A 14,295-nucleotide genomic window follows, 5' to 3' on the forward strand; every position below is an offset into this window, starting at 1 on the left:
TGACGTTGCAATGTCTTCTGCACAGAGAAAAACATAAAACATCGAAAATATTGCAAATGACTAATATTTTTCAATATAACATGTTTAAGAGTGGGTAATCAACTAAGCGTATGCGCATTCAAACATGTTCCTTAAAGCAACAAGTAATTTTAAAAAATTCAACTACATTGTTATTTCCTCGAAATCTGTTGTTACCCAACATTAAACTGAGAATTAAATCATATAATTATCTTTTTAGTCCCATAAAATACTTTTATAATTTTGTGTGGAATGCCCTTACTCCTTCGTCATCTTATACATATATGTAAATGTGTAAAAATAACAAAGCATATGAGTTGCATTTTCAACGGGCCAAAGGAAACGGATGAACATTATGGGCTGCGGCAAAAAAAGGAGGAAAAAGGAGTTACGAAAAGTTGGGGGCGCACTGCATCACCCGCATAATAAACCAGAGCGCATAAAAATGTGTGTAAAATTGCAACCGCAACGTATTTCGCCTGTAATTGCCCAGACAGACGACAAAAAGGGGTTGAGGAGGGGGGCGGGGTGTGGCCGGGAGTTGGGGGAGTGGCAGGAGGTGGCGACAACAAAGTTGCACTCACGCAGCCCCACAACTCTAGACCCAGAATCGGAATGAAGAATCAGAGAAACAGACGCAGACGCAGTCTTCTTCTTAAGACCCCACCAGACGAACTGGAGTGCGAGGGAGATAGAGAGGGGGAAGTGGGTTGGTGAGCCGCACAGCAAGAAGTAAGCCGGCAGATGAAACGGTCAGACGCTAAGCCCGTCGGCCAGCAAAAACAACAGCAACCCTATCAGCTGCAACAACAAAACATCCGGCGAGAGCATCAAATAGAAAAACAAGGAATTGGAATTCAAATCTAAGGATATCCAACTGAACTATTGCATACCGTGTACAAAGTTTTTAAAAGGATATGTTTTATTGCTATAAATTAATAAAACAATTAAACCATTTTGAAATAAGTAAATTAAAAAACCACAGCACTCTTATAACATTGATAAAAAAGAAACCCTCAAAACCCCTAGATGTAGGCTACAATTTCGTTTCTAGTGATTATGTACATGAGCAAAACCGTTTTCATAATGACTATTAAAGAAGTTTATGTGATTCTACAAAAAACGTGGAATACAAAACACAAGTCTAAAGATATTTCGATGTACTATAGAACTCCCGCATCCATATACCCCGTCAAATACAGGGTATTTGCAATGGCAAAGCGGGCAACACCAACACAAGTGCCACAGCAGAGCGAGCGCCACACGCAGACAAATGCACACAGAGCCCTCACACGAACGCAAAAGGAAGAGAGACGGGGGATGGGGGAGCAGGACAACGAGATGGAGCCCGGTGGAGAGGAGGCAGAATCTGCATCTTCAGCCTCTCGCGCTCTCTCTTTCTCTCGCGCTGGATTCAGCTCCACACATGTATGTGTGCCAGTGTGTCTGTGTGAAGTGGAGCTTGGCGTGGACGTCGACGCAGCGAAATTTCATGAATGGAATTTGTAAATTTTATTTTCATTTGCAACGATTCGTTTTCCTCCTGCTCTCGCAATTCGTGTTGTTGTAGCGCTAATCATGTGCGGAGACAGAGAGGGAAATAGAGAAGGAAAGAGAGATGTGAAACGAGACCCCAAGTGGGGCAGACAACAACAATGATGTGGCATGTTGTCCAACCTCCTGTGTAGCTCCACTTCGCTCCCGCCCACCCCTTACTCATCTTCCCCTCCCTTTCTCATTGCGAAACGGGTTTTGTGCTCGTTGAACATTTTTGCATGCCTGTGGCAAGCTGTGGTCTTCTTCTTCCACCTCTAATACACCAGCAAATGCGGCAAATAATGTTTTTCTTAGCTCTAATCAGCAAACGAAAAAGCATAAACAACGTGGGCGATTGGGAGATGGGGGAAGGGGAAGAGACGGGTGGGCGAGAACCTAATGCGTTTTTAATTGTTGTGGCTACGGCCTGATGACGTTGAAAAAACCACACCCACCCCTTCCCCTTAGAAGCTAATTCAAATCTTTTGTAGTATCGCACTAATTACATGACTACCAAAAGTGATTTAGAACTATAATTAAAGGGGAAAAGTGTAAACAGATATGAAAATAGAATATGCTGTCTTTTACCAGCTTAATACAGTGCAGTCCCTTTAAAGAGAACATTCCACCACCTTCAATTGTAATAATGCACAATTGTCCCAGCAATTAAGTTGTATAATATTTTTTATTTTGAAATGTGTATGGCTTACTAACTTGAAAAAATTACATTAATTAGTTTAAGCAGATTACTAAAATTCAAAAATTACAATTTTTCCCTATCGTAAGTATGCATGTTCCTTTTTAGGCCCTAAAATGTTAAGAACTTTTGTAAGATGTGCCCTTTCTATTAAAGATCAAATTGGCAGTTCCTGTAGATTCAGAACCCTATTTCTTCACTGTACGTCTAACTAATGGGGTTTCCACGAATAAAATGGTTTGTTGCATTATCACGTAAACAAAGTAAATAACCCTTGAAGGAAGGAAGTTGGATCGGGGGAGAAAGGTATGGGGAGTACGGGTCTCGGACTCGAAGAGCAGACTCGAAATTCCATTATACAAAAATGCGGCGAAACCGCAATTACAGAGCACAGTAGATAAACGACAAACGGCGACAACGAGTGGAGCAAGTAGATGAGTAGCTGTGCAAGAGGAAGCCGCGAAAGAGAGCCAACGGCTCTCTGGCAAATTAAATACATAAAGCGCAGCAACCGGACGGAGGAGCAGAGGAGAGTGCAAGAAAATAAACAAAAAATAAAACGGGAATGCGAGAAGAACGCCCCGAACTTTTGACACACTCTACATAAAGTCGGATTCCGAAAAACTGTTATGAAACATTCTGGGAGAAGTGTTCTAAAAATAATGCCCTCTTCTTACTACATTTGTAGCTTTAGTCCTTGGTCCTCTTTTCAAATGATATATCAATAAAGTTTTGCCACCTAAGTAGACAGTCTTAGGGATTAAATTGCTAAAGTGGTTTTAGCTTATTGAATAGATATGGAATAACTTCCATAACTAAATTGCAGTTGATATGACTCCGAAACAAACTGCCAAAACAACCGAGCATTGGAAATGAAGTCCTTACAGGATTTTAACAAAATTTTAAATACTTAAATACTTTACAACAATCCTCAATAGGATAATACACTACTGGTGTAGTGTTCTTAAAAAATTCAGAAGTTCTTCCACCGGACCAGATTTATTCCATTCGAAGAGCATCCAACGAGATCCTCAGAAAAAGAAGATCGGCAGTGGCAAAAAGAACACCAAGAAGCGAAGAACCAAAACAACAGCGCAGCCGTAAAAATAGCCATTTGACTTTGAACTTTGCGACTTCTGCGTCGGAGGTGAGGGAAAGGATATGGCCGATGCCGTTGATGTGCATATGGATGAGGATGGGAATGGGGATGGGGATAGGGGCGGGGTAGTATGGGGAGTATGGGGTAGATAGCCAACCGATGCTGCCGACTGTGCGTACGATCGCACTTGGATTGGCATTCCTCGGCGTGGATGTGGAATAAACCATACGGCATGGGTGTGGATAATACGGCCCATATAATCTAATCGGGCAATGCGAAACGTGTGTCGATTTAGCCGCGAGGCCATAAACAACCAGGAACATGGCAATATAAATTAGTAACAAGATGAAATCAGGGGAAACAGGGAACTGGAATGGAATAGCAATCCCGTTGCTGATCATCACGAAAAATCATTGCAGATCGAAATTATACGTATAGGGTTGTATATTTTGTCAACGTCAAATAGTGAGTTATATTAACTAAAAGTGCTACACATTTAGTTAACTGAATTATGTTATCCTTTAAAAAGGAGCAAGAGTCCACCCGATTTGTCAAAAATACATGTTCGCTACCCCTTTATAATGTGAGGAAGTCCTAAAACATTACACTTAGGAAGCCATTACACATATCAGGACTGCAGAGGCTTCCTCAGCGCAACTGTTCAGCAAACCACCTGTTAATCCACACAAAAGGAACAAATTGTCGAAGGTCTAGAGTAAGAAGCGTCCTAACAGTTTGAAGACGGCGCTTAATTATAAAACAAAAAATCGACAAATTCAAGCAGCGCAGCTGTCCTAGAACAGGAACAGCTAACGAAGAGGCTGAGCAGGTGTGTATCTGTGTCTGTATCTGTATCTGAGTGCGATTGAAGCTGATGCCGGAGCATAAATTATGAGCACGTACACGGAGATCCCGGTATGCCGGGGATTATAAAAGATCATCCCACAGGCAAACAAAAAGTAGGAGGAGGAGGTGGACGCTGCGGCTGGGAAGGAGGACCAAAGATGCATGTCCGCTTCCCTTTTCATTCAGGAGATGATGCAAAATGTCTCCAGAGTTACCTTGCCTTTGTATTCGGCAGCTGCCATTCTTCCTTTCCCGTTGGAAAGGAGAACAACTATTACTGCTAGTATTACCACTCCCAGCGACTTTTGCAATTGTCTCAATGGCCGAGGTCCTTCACTCACACTTTCTTTGTCCTGGGTGATGCAGCTGTATCTCGAGGATCGCCCCGTGTCCCATAAATTGCATTCGTTATCGATTTTCACAAAGTTTTCCTTTCACTCGATCGTGGGTTCCTTGTTTCTTTCGTGATTTCTTAGGATCCTGGGGTGAAATGCTTTTACCTTCGCATAATTCCAAATGCATTAGGCAATTAGTGCATATCCAGGGGCAGCTGCTCGATCGCTCTGCATTATGGCATAATCAAATCAAATCAATTTCGTGTAATTATCTAGGGTTGCATTTTTCATGTCGTATAAATATTGGACCGGAATTATGATTAGGGTGAGCCTTTTTTTATGTCTAGGGTGGCAAGGCTTGACGATCGCGGCATGGGAATTTTTCATTCTTGGGTGATCAGGCATAAATCATTGGGTGAAATTGTAATCTATACAAATGATTGAATAAACGAAGGAAACTTTTAGTCGAGGGATTAGTTGTTTTTACAAATTGGCTAATTCTTTGTTGCATACTATTACATTAATAGCATTTAATGAGAATGAAAATATTACGTGAGATCAATCAAATATATGAATGCTTTCTTAGCAATTTCCGAATTCCCTTATACTTGCGTTTAGCATTCCCTCATAATACCGAGTGTAGAATCCCAAACATAATGCAATAATACTCTATCCACAAAATTATACCAGGCCGAAATTGGTTATCAAATCCGCATTATGCCCCAAAAGGGAATTCTTTAAACATCCGCTTGTACGCGTCGCCCTCTTGGTGACATACACACATAACTAAAATTGAAGCCTGACTAATTTAAACTATTAATTTACATAAATCTAATTCGTTTCTATAAGTTGTATCACATTGGTTTAGTATCATACCCTTTACAAATTTGTTCAGTACATTTAGGTATGTGAATTCTCCCTCTCAAACCCCCATAATCATAACGATTAATCATTTTATCAATGAAGTGCAAAGTTGCTTTGCGAAATAAAAAAAAACACGAGTTGAAGATAAGAGGCAGACGGATGAAATCTTTTGCGAAAAGGGAGTGAAAAAGCGAATTTGCGGAGATGAAAAAGTTGCCACGACGCCAATGTGACCTAATTGAATCCGAATTCGAGAATGGATGGTTCCTTTTGCCGTTTTTGCAGCTTTCATCAAGTGACGGCGTCACCCAACAATAAATGAGTTGTCATGCGCGGAAGTGGATACGGAGCGGATTCCCCCACAGAACTAGACAGTCCTTAATTATTATAACCATAAGTTAAACTATGGTCCAGGGCACGCTAAAGCATACTCTTAGAAGCCCAGATCGTATTAAGCATATCCAGAATTCTGAGTGTAGCACAATACACTTAAACCAATCTTGTATTCACAAATTATGTTGTCCAACAAGTCTACAGCAATTTGGCGGTTTGTGGGTTTGGCAACGTTCTGAAACAAACTTGCATAACGTAGCCGTCACTAAAATCAGCATGCTTTGTCTTAACTTTCTAGCTCTTATAGTTCCCGAGATCCCAACTTTCATACGGACAGATAGAAGTGGCTAGAGATCGTGATCATGAATATATAGTTTTATTTTAAAGGGTCGGAAATGCTTCGATTCACATGTTACATACTACTCATGGAATTGAATATCTGTATAGGTAATGAAAAAAATGAATTTATTTAAACGCTCTTGTTTTTTTTTAAGATGTTTAAAAAGTTATCAATGATTAAATACATGTATTGTTGTTTTGGTTACATTTGGTTCCAACAGTTGAAAAGATATTTGAAATATTCACTATGTTAAGTTTAATTTGACTGCTTCGCATCTATTCTCATTCAGATACCAAAAGAGATGCAAATGTATCTGAATCTGTGCTTCCCTCCTATCCATTTCTCTTTTTCCCCCCTCGCTCACAAAAAGTCAAAAAGTCGCGACTCGGATTGCGTATCTGTGTGTGATTCTGGTGCGCCTGTGTGGGTAAATGTGGGGCCGCGCAGAGAAATTCCATATTCCACATTTTTTATGCGGCCAACGCAGCAGCAACAGTAACAGCAGCAACAACAATTGCTGATGCTACTGCGCCGACTTCGCGTTGCCTCGTCTTTTCCTTTCTTTTACTTCGCTCTTTAATTTGACTTTTTTTTGCTTTCGCACAAAATTTTTAAAAATAGCCAGGCAACCAAAAGCCCAACAGAAACCAGCTAACAGCACTGACAAAAAAAATCAACAACAAAGCAGAGAACACGAAAAAATTAAGATGCTAGCCGAGTTGGCAACAACGATTCTTAATACCCTCTTTTCTGTTGGACATAAAATTATATTGGAGATAAGTATTTATATTTAAAGAATTTCCGAGATAGGAAGCAGTATAAATAACGTTAAAGTATACATGACGGCGATATTTTTTATAATAAAGTGATTTCACTGTAACAATTTTATGCAATGGTGGTATTACTGTATTTGTAGGTAAAGGAATTTGTTAAGAAATTATATTATTTTTATTTTATATATTTTTATCTAGTAAGCAACTGACAATTGAAGTGATGAATTGACCCCATACGCAACAATAGACCACGAAATATCCTAAGCAACAATTTCCCGGTCTAATTAAAGCGAGGGTATCATAGGGCAAGGGCAGAGATTAAAAAACAATAAAAAAGTGAGCAGCCACAGCAGCGGCCAGCACACTAACAACACGTCATTCGGAGGGAATCGGCAACAAAAACATATTAATGAAATCGCTTTTAACTCGTTTCGCTTAAGTATTTTGTGCCAGCGGGTGTGCGAGCGTGTGTGTTTCGGGCATGCCTCCTCATGTGGCCCCCTTTTGGTGTGTTATAAAAGTGCAACAACAACTTAATACACACACAGTCACTCGAGGTAATAAAAACAAAAAAAGAAGGCAGCATATGATAAAAACAAACACGATACGATCGGCGGGCTAGTGATGACCCAAAGTGGTCAGTCAGTGGTAATAAAAATGGAATTCAAGTGTTTAATATATCATCCGAAATCTGGGTATATATTGCTTGGAGCAAGTGCACAAGTTTTATTTGATGTTAAAGCGAGTGTGCGTGATATTTTTTGAGCTGATTGAATAAGCCACCTAATGAGCTTTATGTCTGAGTTGCCAGACGGTCCGAAAATTGGGTTTATATAGTTAGCTTCTTAAGCTTATCAATGCGTACAGGAAATTAATGTTAAGCACTTATAGCCTAAGAACGATTTTTCCGCTTTTATAAAGGTTATCAAAAGTTGCTGTCTTATTGTCAGTAATCGAATAAAAATGGTTTACAGATAAATTAATGTAACCCGCACTGGATTTATCTTGAGATCTATGTCCCAACTGTATTCAATTCAGCAATCCAACTTAAAAAGGGCAGGGTTTGAATGCCAAAGTGAAAAGTGAACAATCGTATAAGGAACTAAAAATGCAATGCTGTAATAAAAAAAAATCATTGCTCCACTTAATGAAACTAAGAATGACCCAAATTTCACAATTTTCGAAGGCCTTATCATCGCAGCAAGAGATAAAATAACGACCTCAAATCAAAGCTGTCAGTGCTGCAATTGCACTTATTGAAAGATTTAAAATTTCCCTGGCGACATGGGGAAAACAGAACGCAATGTACAAATCACCGCTTCCGTAATGATGTATCGGATTTGGTGCATACTGTGGCAGTACGAAACGATGTGTATACCAAACAGGGGCGAACAGGTAACAGAGGCGCTTAGAGCAACTGGTTCACAAAAGACCCGACCAAGAGACCAAGTCTGCGCCCGAAGGCCAAGCGAATCCAAAGTAACCAAATACAAAATAAAATGTATAAAAATGGGAAAAGAAAAAACTGCAGACTCGAGAAATATCGTCGCCCAATACATGGAGATGGGGCAAAAAGCCATGAGACAGCGTCGACTTCGACGTTCGCCATTGCCCTGATGTAGCGTGTGCACACGGACGTGCATAATTGCTCGAGTGTTGGTGTGTATTTGGGTGTGCGGGCCGAGTGGAGGTCATCAAACTATGACGTCGCCAAAAGCTGACCCAAGACGATTGCGATTCTTCCCTGCAGTTCTTGTGATTCCTACGCCTGGATCTGACGGAGAGTGTTGGAACCTCGATCTTATCGAGCCCGAAACAAGCTCCGTGTGTCCATATCTGGGTTAATTGATACGCCGATAAGGGTATGCAGCTATCATGCGCCAGCTTTTAGACGGTAATTCCATCACTATACGGCACTATAAAGACCACACCCTCTGTCGTAGTCTCTGCCCCAATCTGAGATGATCGCGTGCACAGTCACAGCATCCCTTATGGGCAATCTGGCAACGCTTCAACGAGCTTTGCTGCTCCAATTTGAAATCTAATCAATGATTTCGATTCCCCAGGGGCTAACATTAATTCTCGGGACATGCAACACGCCAACATATAAATATCAAATATATAGTGGTCTTCCACAAGTGGGAACTTTATTGGGGCTATCAGAAAAGTAATACGAATCAACAAACAAGCTATTTTTAAACCCGCTTATTGTAGAGTAAAAGGATATATTCGTTGAAAAGTAAGTTACTAGTGGAAGAAATTGTTTCCGACCTTTAATTTATTCAATTATATGAAAATTTTTTTGATATGCCAAATACATTTTGACCACAGCCATTCTAACGCCTATAAATCTATTTTATTTTGAGAATGTAAAATTTATGTATTCCTCGCACTCCCAATAGTTGATTAATGGGTATCTGATAGTCTGGGAACTCGGCTATCGCGTTCTCTTTTTAAATCAGCGTTGTGTTTATTTATGTAAACGATAAAGTTAATGATGCTAAGAAATAATCATAAGAGTAGGAAGTCACATTTTACATTTTTATAAACACCACGATTGTGAATACAACAAATATTTGGAAACAGGAAAATATGGATAAAACTCCAACATTTATAGAATATTATCGTTTTGAAGTGAAATAATTGAACCGATAACTACAAATTATACTGTAAAACTCATTTTAAATTCGATAGGTAGTAATACCTATATGATTGACTTTTTTCTGGCTTTTGGGGGGCTCACTGTAGTCTGCAGCTCGACTTTACACTTGAGGTAAATCAAATTGAAATGATGCAAATGGAATTGGAGTGACGTCAGCGCAGAGATCCCATGAATTGGAATCTGACAGGAATCCGTTAGCCATTTGCCTCCCACCCATACACCCTCACACCCACACATCCACACACACACACACCCATACGCATACAGATAGAAGCACGAAACATTAGAGATGGCTCACAGGTAGCTGCAATTATATAAAGTGCGCATTATCATCTTGCCTTTTCCCCAAGATGCTCCACCCCGCGCCCCTTCACCTAACACGACGTCTTCTTCTTAATGCAGCTGCTGTGTCAGCTGGCCCGGCATGCAATTTTTTGCATATGTACTTTTTAGCCGGCAGTTGGGGGCGCACGCCCGAAAACAGTTGTTTTTTGTTTCGCTGTTATAAAGAAAATGCCCAACGCAGCACCCCACACACACAACCAAGCACACACACATGTCACATTCTCTACTTCTAGTACTACCTACCACATTTTTTCCATTCCGCCTTCGTATGGATTTTTCGGCCACGTTTTCACTGGGTTCCCCTTGGGTTAGCTTTCTGTTTTTGATCGCAAATTGCAGGTGAGAACGTCACCTGTCGATTGGTAGGGCTTGCAGGGCGATATCTTCCCGATTTCTGGGCGTAAAACGGCAACAACTAGCGCACAATGTGCTCACGGGCTTCTGCTTCCTCTTCACTTTAACACCATGACAATTGGTGGCTGCAGAAAGAATGAGCGGTGCGGCGAATTGGCGGGGCGAATTGGAAAGCAACAGCAGGCGGGCGACTGACGTTTGCGCCACCCACTTTCCGCCGAATATAATATCACCGCGAATAACTGTCGTCTTGTAAGCAGAGATGGTACTTTTACCAGGTTTTCTTCAGCCACTTCCACTTCGGCGTACTCGAAAAGCTAAAAGCTAAAAGCGAATCGAGCAACTGGCCGTTTGTGTGTGCGTGTGTGTGCGCGGGCTATTTGCCTTCATACTTTGTTTGTTCTTTCGCACGCTCTTTCGTATCGCTCGTCGTGTCGCAGCGTTGCTTTTTTAATATCAATCAGCTGCAAAAGCGTATATTTTGCAGTTCGCCGTACGCTCGATGTTCCAAGGAATAATCCCGCTACTCTCGCACGCACACACCCACACAGCTACACAAGCCCATATGTTGGGCGACGTTGCCCGGCAAATGTTTTTTTTGTTGTTTACTTTTTGGGTTTTGACGGCACGGTCAGCTGTTTCAAAACAAATCGCTCGGTGTTACCAGCTGACTTCGCTCATCGGCCACTAAATAATCTGTGCTCACGCGAAAATCATCCTAATAATACCGATTTTCGGCGAAATTTGAAAAAAGCGCGTTATTCAAAGGAAATCTGTTTTTTTTTTTATTAAAAATATAAAAATACTTGTTGATTTCGTCGTGGGATTGTGATTTGAAATTAACGATTGGTTATTTTACTTGTTCTAAATATTTATCACAGTTTGGAACGAATTTTATTGTACTTCTTGTTATCAACATTGTAAGTTATCAAAATAACAAAAGTAAGTTTGTGTCGTTTGTAGGCCCCGTATCATTGATAATTTAAGCAGTGACTTGCTTTTAAAAACCAATCAGCTATTCATAGCTTTTAGACTATGGCCTTGACGTGCATTCCTAATTGCTGCATTCGACATGACTCCCCAAAAAGAAGGACAACCAAAGTCCTTAATGAAACCCAACGCCTCAGCAACTCCCGAAGGCTGCCAAATAAAAAGTGCATTGAACTGGGCCTGGGAAAGGACAACAAATTCGGCGCTTGTCTGGGAATTCAACACGTTGCCAATTCACAAAGCCGTGGGCAAAAAAGTGAATAGTACACAAAAAATTCGGAGGCAAAAGGGTAACTCTTGATTCCGGAATCAGACCGGTGAGAAGGAAGCCAGTCCTAATTGCATTTGCAGCCGCACAATCGAGTGGTTTCTTGATAAGTCATCCTCATCGACAAGGGATGCAGTCGCAGCACGAGAGATTGCAAATTTTTCGGGGCTTATGCAGCGGTTTTTATATCGTTTTTTGGCATTTCACTTATGATTAATGGAGACAGGCAAAGGGGTTGAAACAGAACAGTCACATTTAATTCCCGGCGATCGCTGCTGGCTCAAATGTCAATTATCACAAACACCTCGTAGTTGCTGGCCTCCGCGTCCTGAACGATTTGCATGGCCGAGTATGTGATTGCCTTCACCTCGGTGCCCTGCGGATGTTTTCCCAGCTCAAATGGTTCCCCGTAACAGCGGCAGGAAATCTCGAAGGTTTCCATATCGAATTTGGTGATCTCCAGCTTCTTGCACACCAGATACGGTTCCGCGGAGAACAGGAACAGCAGCTCGTCCAGAAAGTGAAAGAGTAAGCCCTCCAGATCATCTCCTTGGGCTTCGATTTCAAAGCACTGCTCCACGGACACGTAATCCAGTTCGGTCATATATCCGAACATGGCCACTCCGCATTGTTCAAACGCCTCTTTCAGCGACGATCCCCATCCGTGGATTCTGTTAAGTGGGAGGGGAGCCATCAGAATAATCGACTGTTTCCCTTAACATGCGGTCAAACTAAGAATATGTTTATAACAAAAACTGTTGCCTTGCAGTGAAGTAGTATTAATATTCATAATCTTCTAATATAAGAAATAAGCTTTGATTGAAATAAAGAACTGCGGATGATGTAGGGTTATCTGAAAAAACTTGCCGCCTAAAAAACATGTTTAAAACTGAGTGCTAGTATAAAAGACAACCAAATAAAGATTTCCATTATTCATAATCTTTGATAAGGTATGACTCATACACTGTCTTCAATTTTTCCAAATGCTCAAACATCATTTGCATTTTCTGAACAAACTCGTATCCAAGACTATAAAACTAATTTAAAAGCCTTTCATAAGATACCTTTGAAAGTTACTATTCTTTGGCTTCTATATTATTTTTCTGCTGGCATATGTATGAAAAAAATTTCCTTTTTTAGAATGTTTGCCATATCTCGAATTCCTATTTGCACTATCTTCTGTATTATTCTTTTCCTGGCATATGTATGAAAAATAATTTCCTTTTCTAGAATGTTTGACCAAAGTCATTAGAATATTGTTCTAACACATAACATATCTCGCATTCCTATACAAACGCGCTTATAAGAATTGCGCTATAAGATCATCCGTATTTTTCAGCAACAAATAGCGAACCACCCTACTGCACATGGTCAACGGGCAGCTTTGTTATTGTTGTTGTGGTTGTTGCTGTCTTACTCACTGAACATCCGCCGTGTGATCCAGGTCTGCAACGCATGTGATGAAATATTTAGCAACAGGTGGGTCTCATGCAAATCGAAGAGCTACTCACACTCGTACTTCAACTCCGGCAGCAGAAAGTTCTCCTTGCTGAATTCCACCTCCATTATTGCTGGTTATAGCCACAGTTAACGAGAAATTGGCGGCCAAATAACTATAAACAAACCAGCAACCGCACAATATGACCTTCTGTGCGCAGGGGAAAAATACCGATTCGCTACCACCATGGAAAATACTGCACTCCAATAAGAACATGTTAACATGCTAATTGTAATAAATGTGTAAAATTGTTGACTTGGTATTATTACATTAACTTTACAAGATAAATTATTGAAAAGTTGGAAAATTAGTATACAAGTTTCTTTTGGACTTAAGAATTGTCAAAAATATAATAAAAGCACCGTAAATGCTTTCTTACGAGCATTTGTTTTTTGTTTTTAATTTTAAATTAAAATGTGTTTTTACTTCTGTAGTTATATTTTCTCTCTTCAAAGAATGTTTATTATTAATAATGATTATTAATTAATAATAAAGAACTAACAAAATGCTTCCCACGGCCATGTTAATGTTACAGAATAAAATACAAAAATTGTGGTAAAGGCTATAATTGAAATAAAATGAAGTCATTTCAAGCAAAATTAAAGCAGAATTTCCAGTTTACGCACACCATTTGTTATCGCACTTAAGGTACTACAAAGTGCTGGCGTATATTTCAGCCCAGTTTTGAATTTCTGTAAGAGCGACCTTGTCCTTTCATTAAATTGCAATCAGCCATAACATCTGAAGCTGCAACCTTGTGAGATCCATTTGCCAAAAAACAGTCCACATAATCTTCTTCTCGCTCACCGGCAGCTTGTCGTCAATCGTTTTGATTGTCAATCACGTCGCTTGATTTATTCAATTTCATGAACTTGAGAGCTGGTGGTGAGTACTTGATGCGATACTTGAAAAAAAAACCATTGTCGGACATGGGCTTGCCTAATAAACATTGCCTAATTAAATTCAGATCACTTTTCGCCCAGCAATGATGGGTTATTGTTTGGAAACGACGGGCGAAGGAAATATTCATTTCCCAGATCGTTCAACTCTTTGTTGTAGCTTAAGAAATATTAACTAATTAAATATTAAGATGCATTATATGTTATTAAATTTCAAAATAATTTCTTTTGTATGTAAATTGTTTGTGGTACATTACTAAACTTTAAAGTTGATTTAAATTTATATGACATAATCTCTATAATAGCTTGCTAAGCAATGGGTATCCGATAGGTCGCATCGCGCTGAGTTAAATACTTCTACGCATTTCTAAAGGAATTTATGAATGATTTCTGGTGGCTATTTACGACCGTTTTGTTCATTTTCGTAAGTTGAACATG

General features: G+C 40.0%; 2 protein-coding genes across 3 annotated transcripts in view; both read right to left on the reverse strand.

The window, feature by feature from the left end:
• The window catches only part of LOC6553411 (transcription factor E2f1), a 40,372-nt gene extending 29,514 nt beyond the window's left edge, over nt 1-10,858 (reverse strand). The window contains exon 1 of one of the 2 annotated variants that reach the window (XM_015154136.2): nt 10,092-10,858. The gene's annotated coding sequence lies outside the window, so the exon portion shown is untranslated. The remainder of the gene's footprint in view (nt 1-10,091) is intronic. The other variant, XM_026975958.1, reaches the window with a different exon arrangement.
• Nucleotides 10,859-11,618: 760 nt separating this feature from the next.
• Nucleotides 11,619-13,150, reverse strand: LOC6553410 (protein archease-like). Its single transcript, XM_001979227.3, has 3 exons — nt 12,972-13,150; nt 12,882-12,906; nt 11,619-12,131 (listed from the first exon to the last, which is right to left on the reverse strand). The coding sequence occupies exons 1-3, from the start codon at nt 13,024-13,026 to the stop codon at nt 11,741-11,743; spliced, it is 471 nt and encodes a 156-aa protein (XP_001979263.1). The 5' UTR covers nt 13,027-13,150; the 3' UTR covers nt 11,619-11,740.
• Nucleotides 13,151-14,295: the final 1,145 nt, after the last annotated feature.

The sequence above is a fragment of the Drosophila erecta genome, unplaced genomic scaffold (assembly GCF_003286155.1).
Source record: "Drosophila erecta strain 14021-0224.00,06,07 unplaced genomic scaffold, DereRS2 tig00000000-arrow-pilon, whole genome shotgun sequence".
NCBI lineage: Eukaryota > Metazoa > Arthropoda > Insecta > Diptera > Drosophilidae > Drosophila > Drosophila erecta.

Excerpts from the sequence above, each read along its gene's own strand:
- LOC6553410 (XM_001979227.3), bottom strand. The coding sequence starts at position 13,026 with ATGGAGGTGGAATTCAGCAAGGAGAACTTTCTGCTGCCGGAGTTGAAG. Across the intron at positions 12,907-12,971 it reads GCCGGAGTTGAAGTACGAGT|ACCTGGATCACACGGCGGAT; the intron begins GTGAGTAGCTCT and ends CATGCGTTGCAG. Across the intron at positions 12,132-12,881 it reads GATCACACGGCGGATGTTCA|AATCCACGGATGGGGATCGT; the intron begins GTGAGTAAGACA and ends CCCACTTAACAG.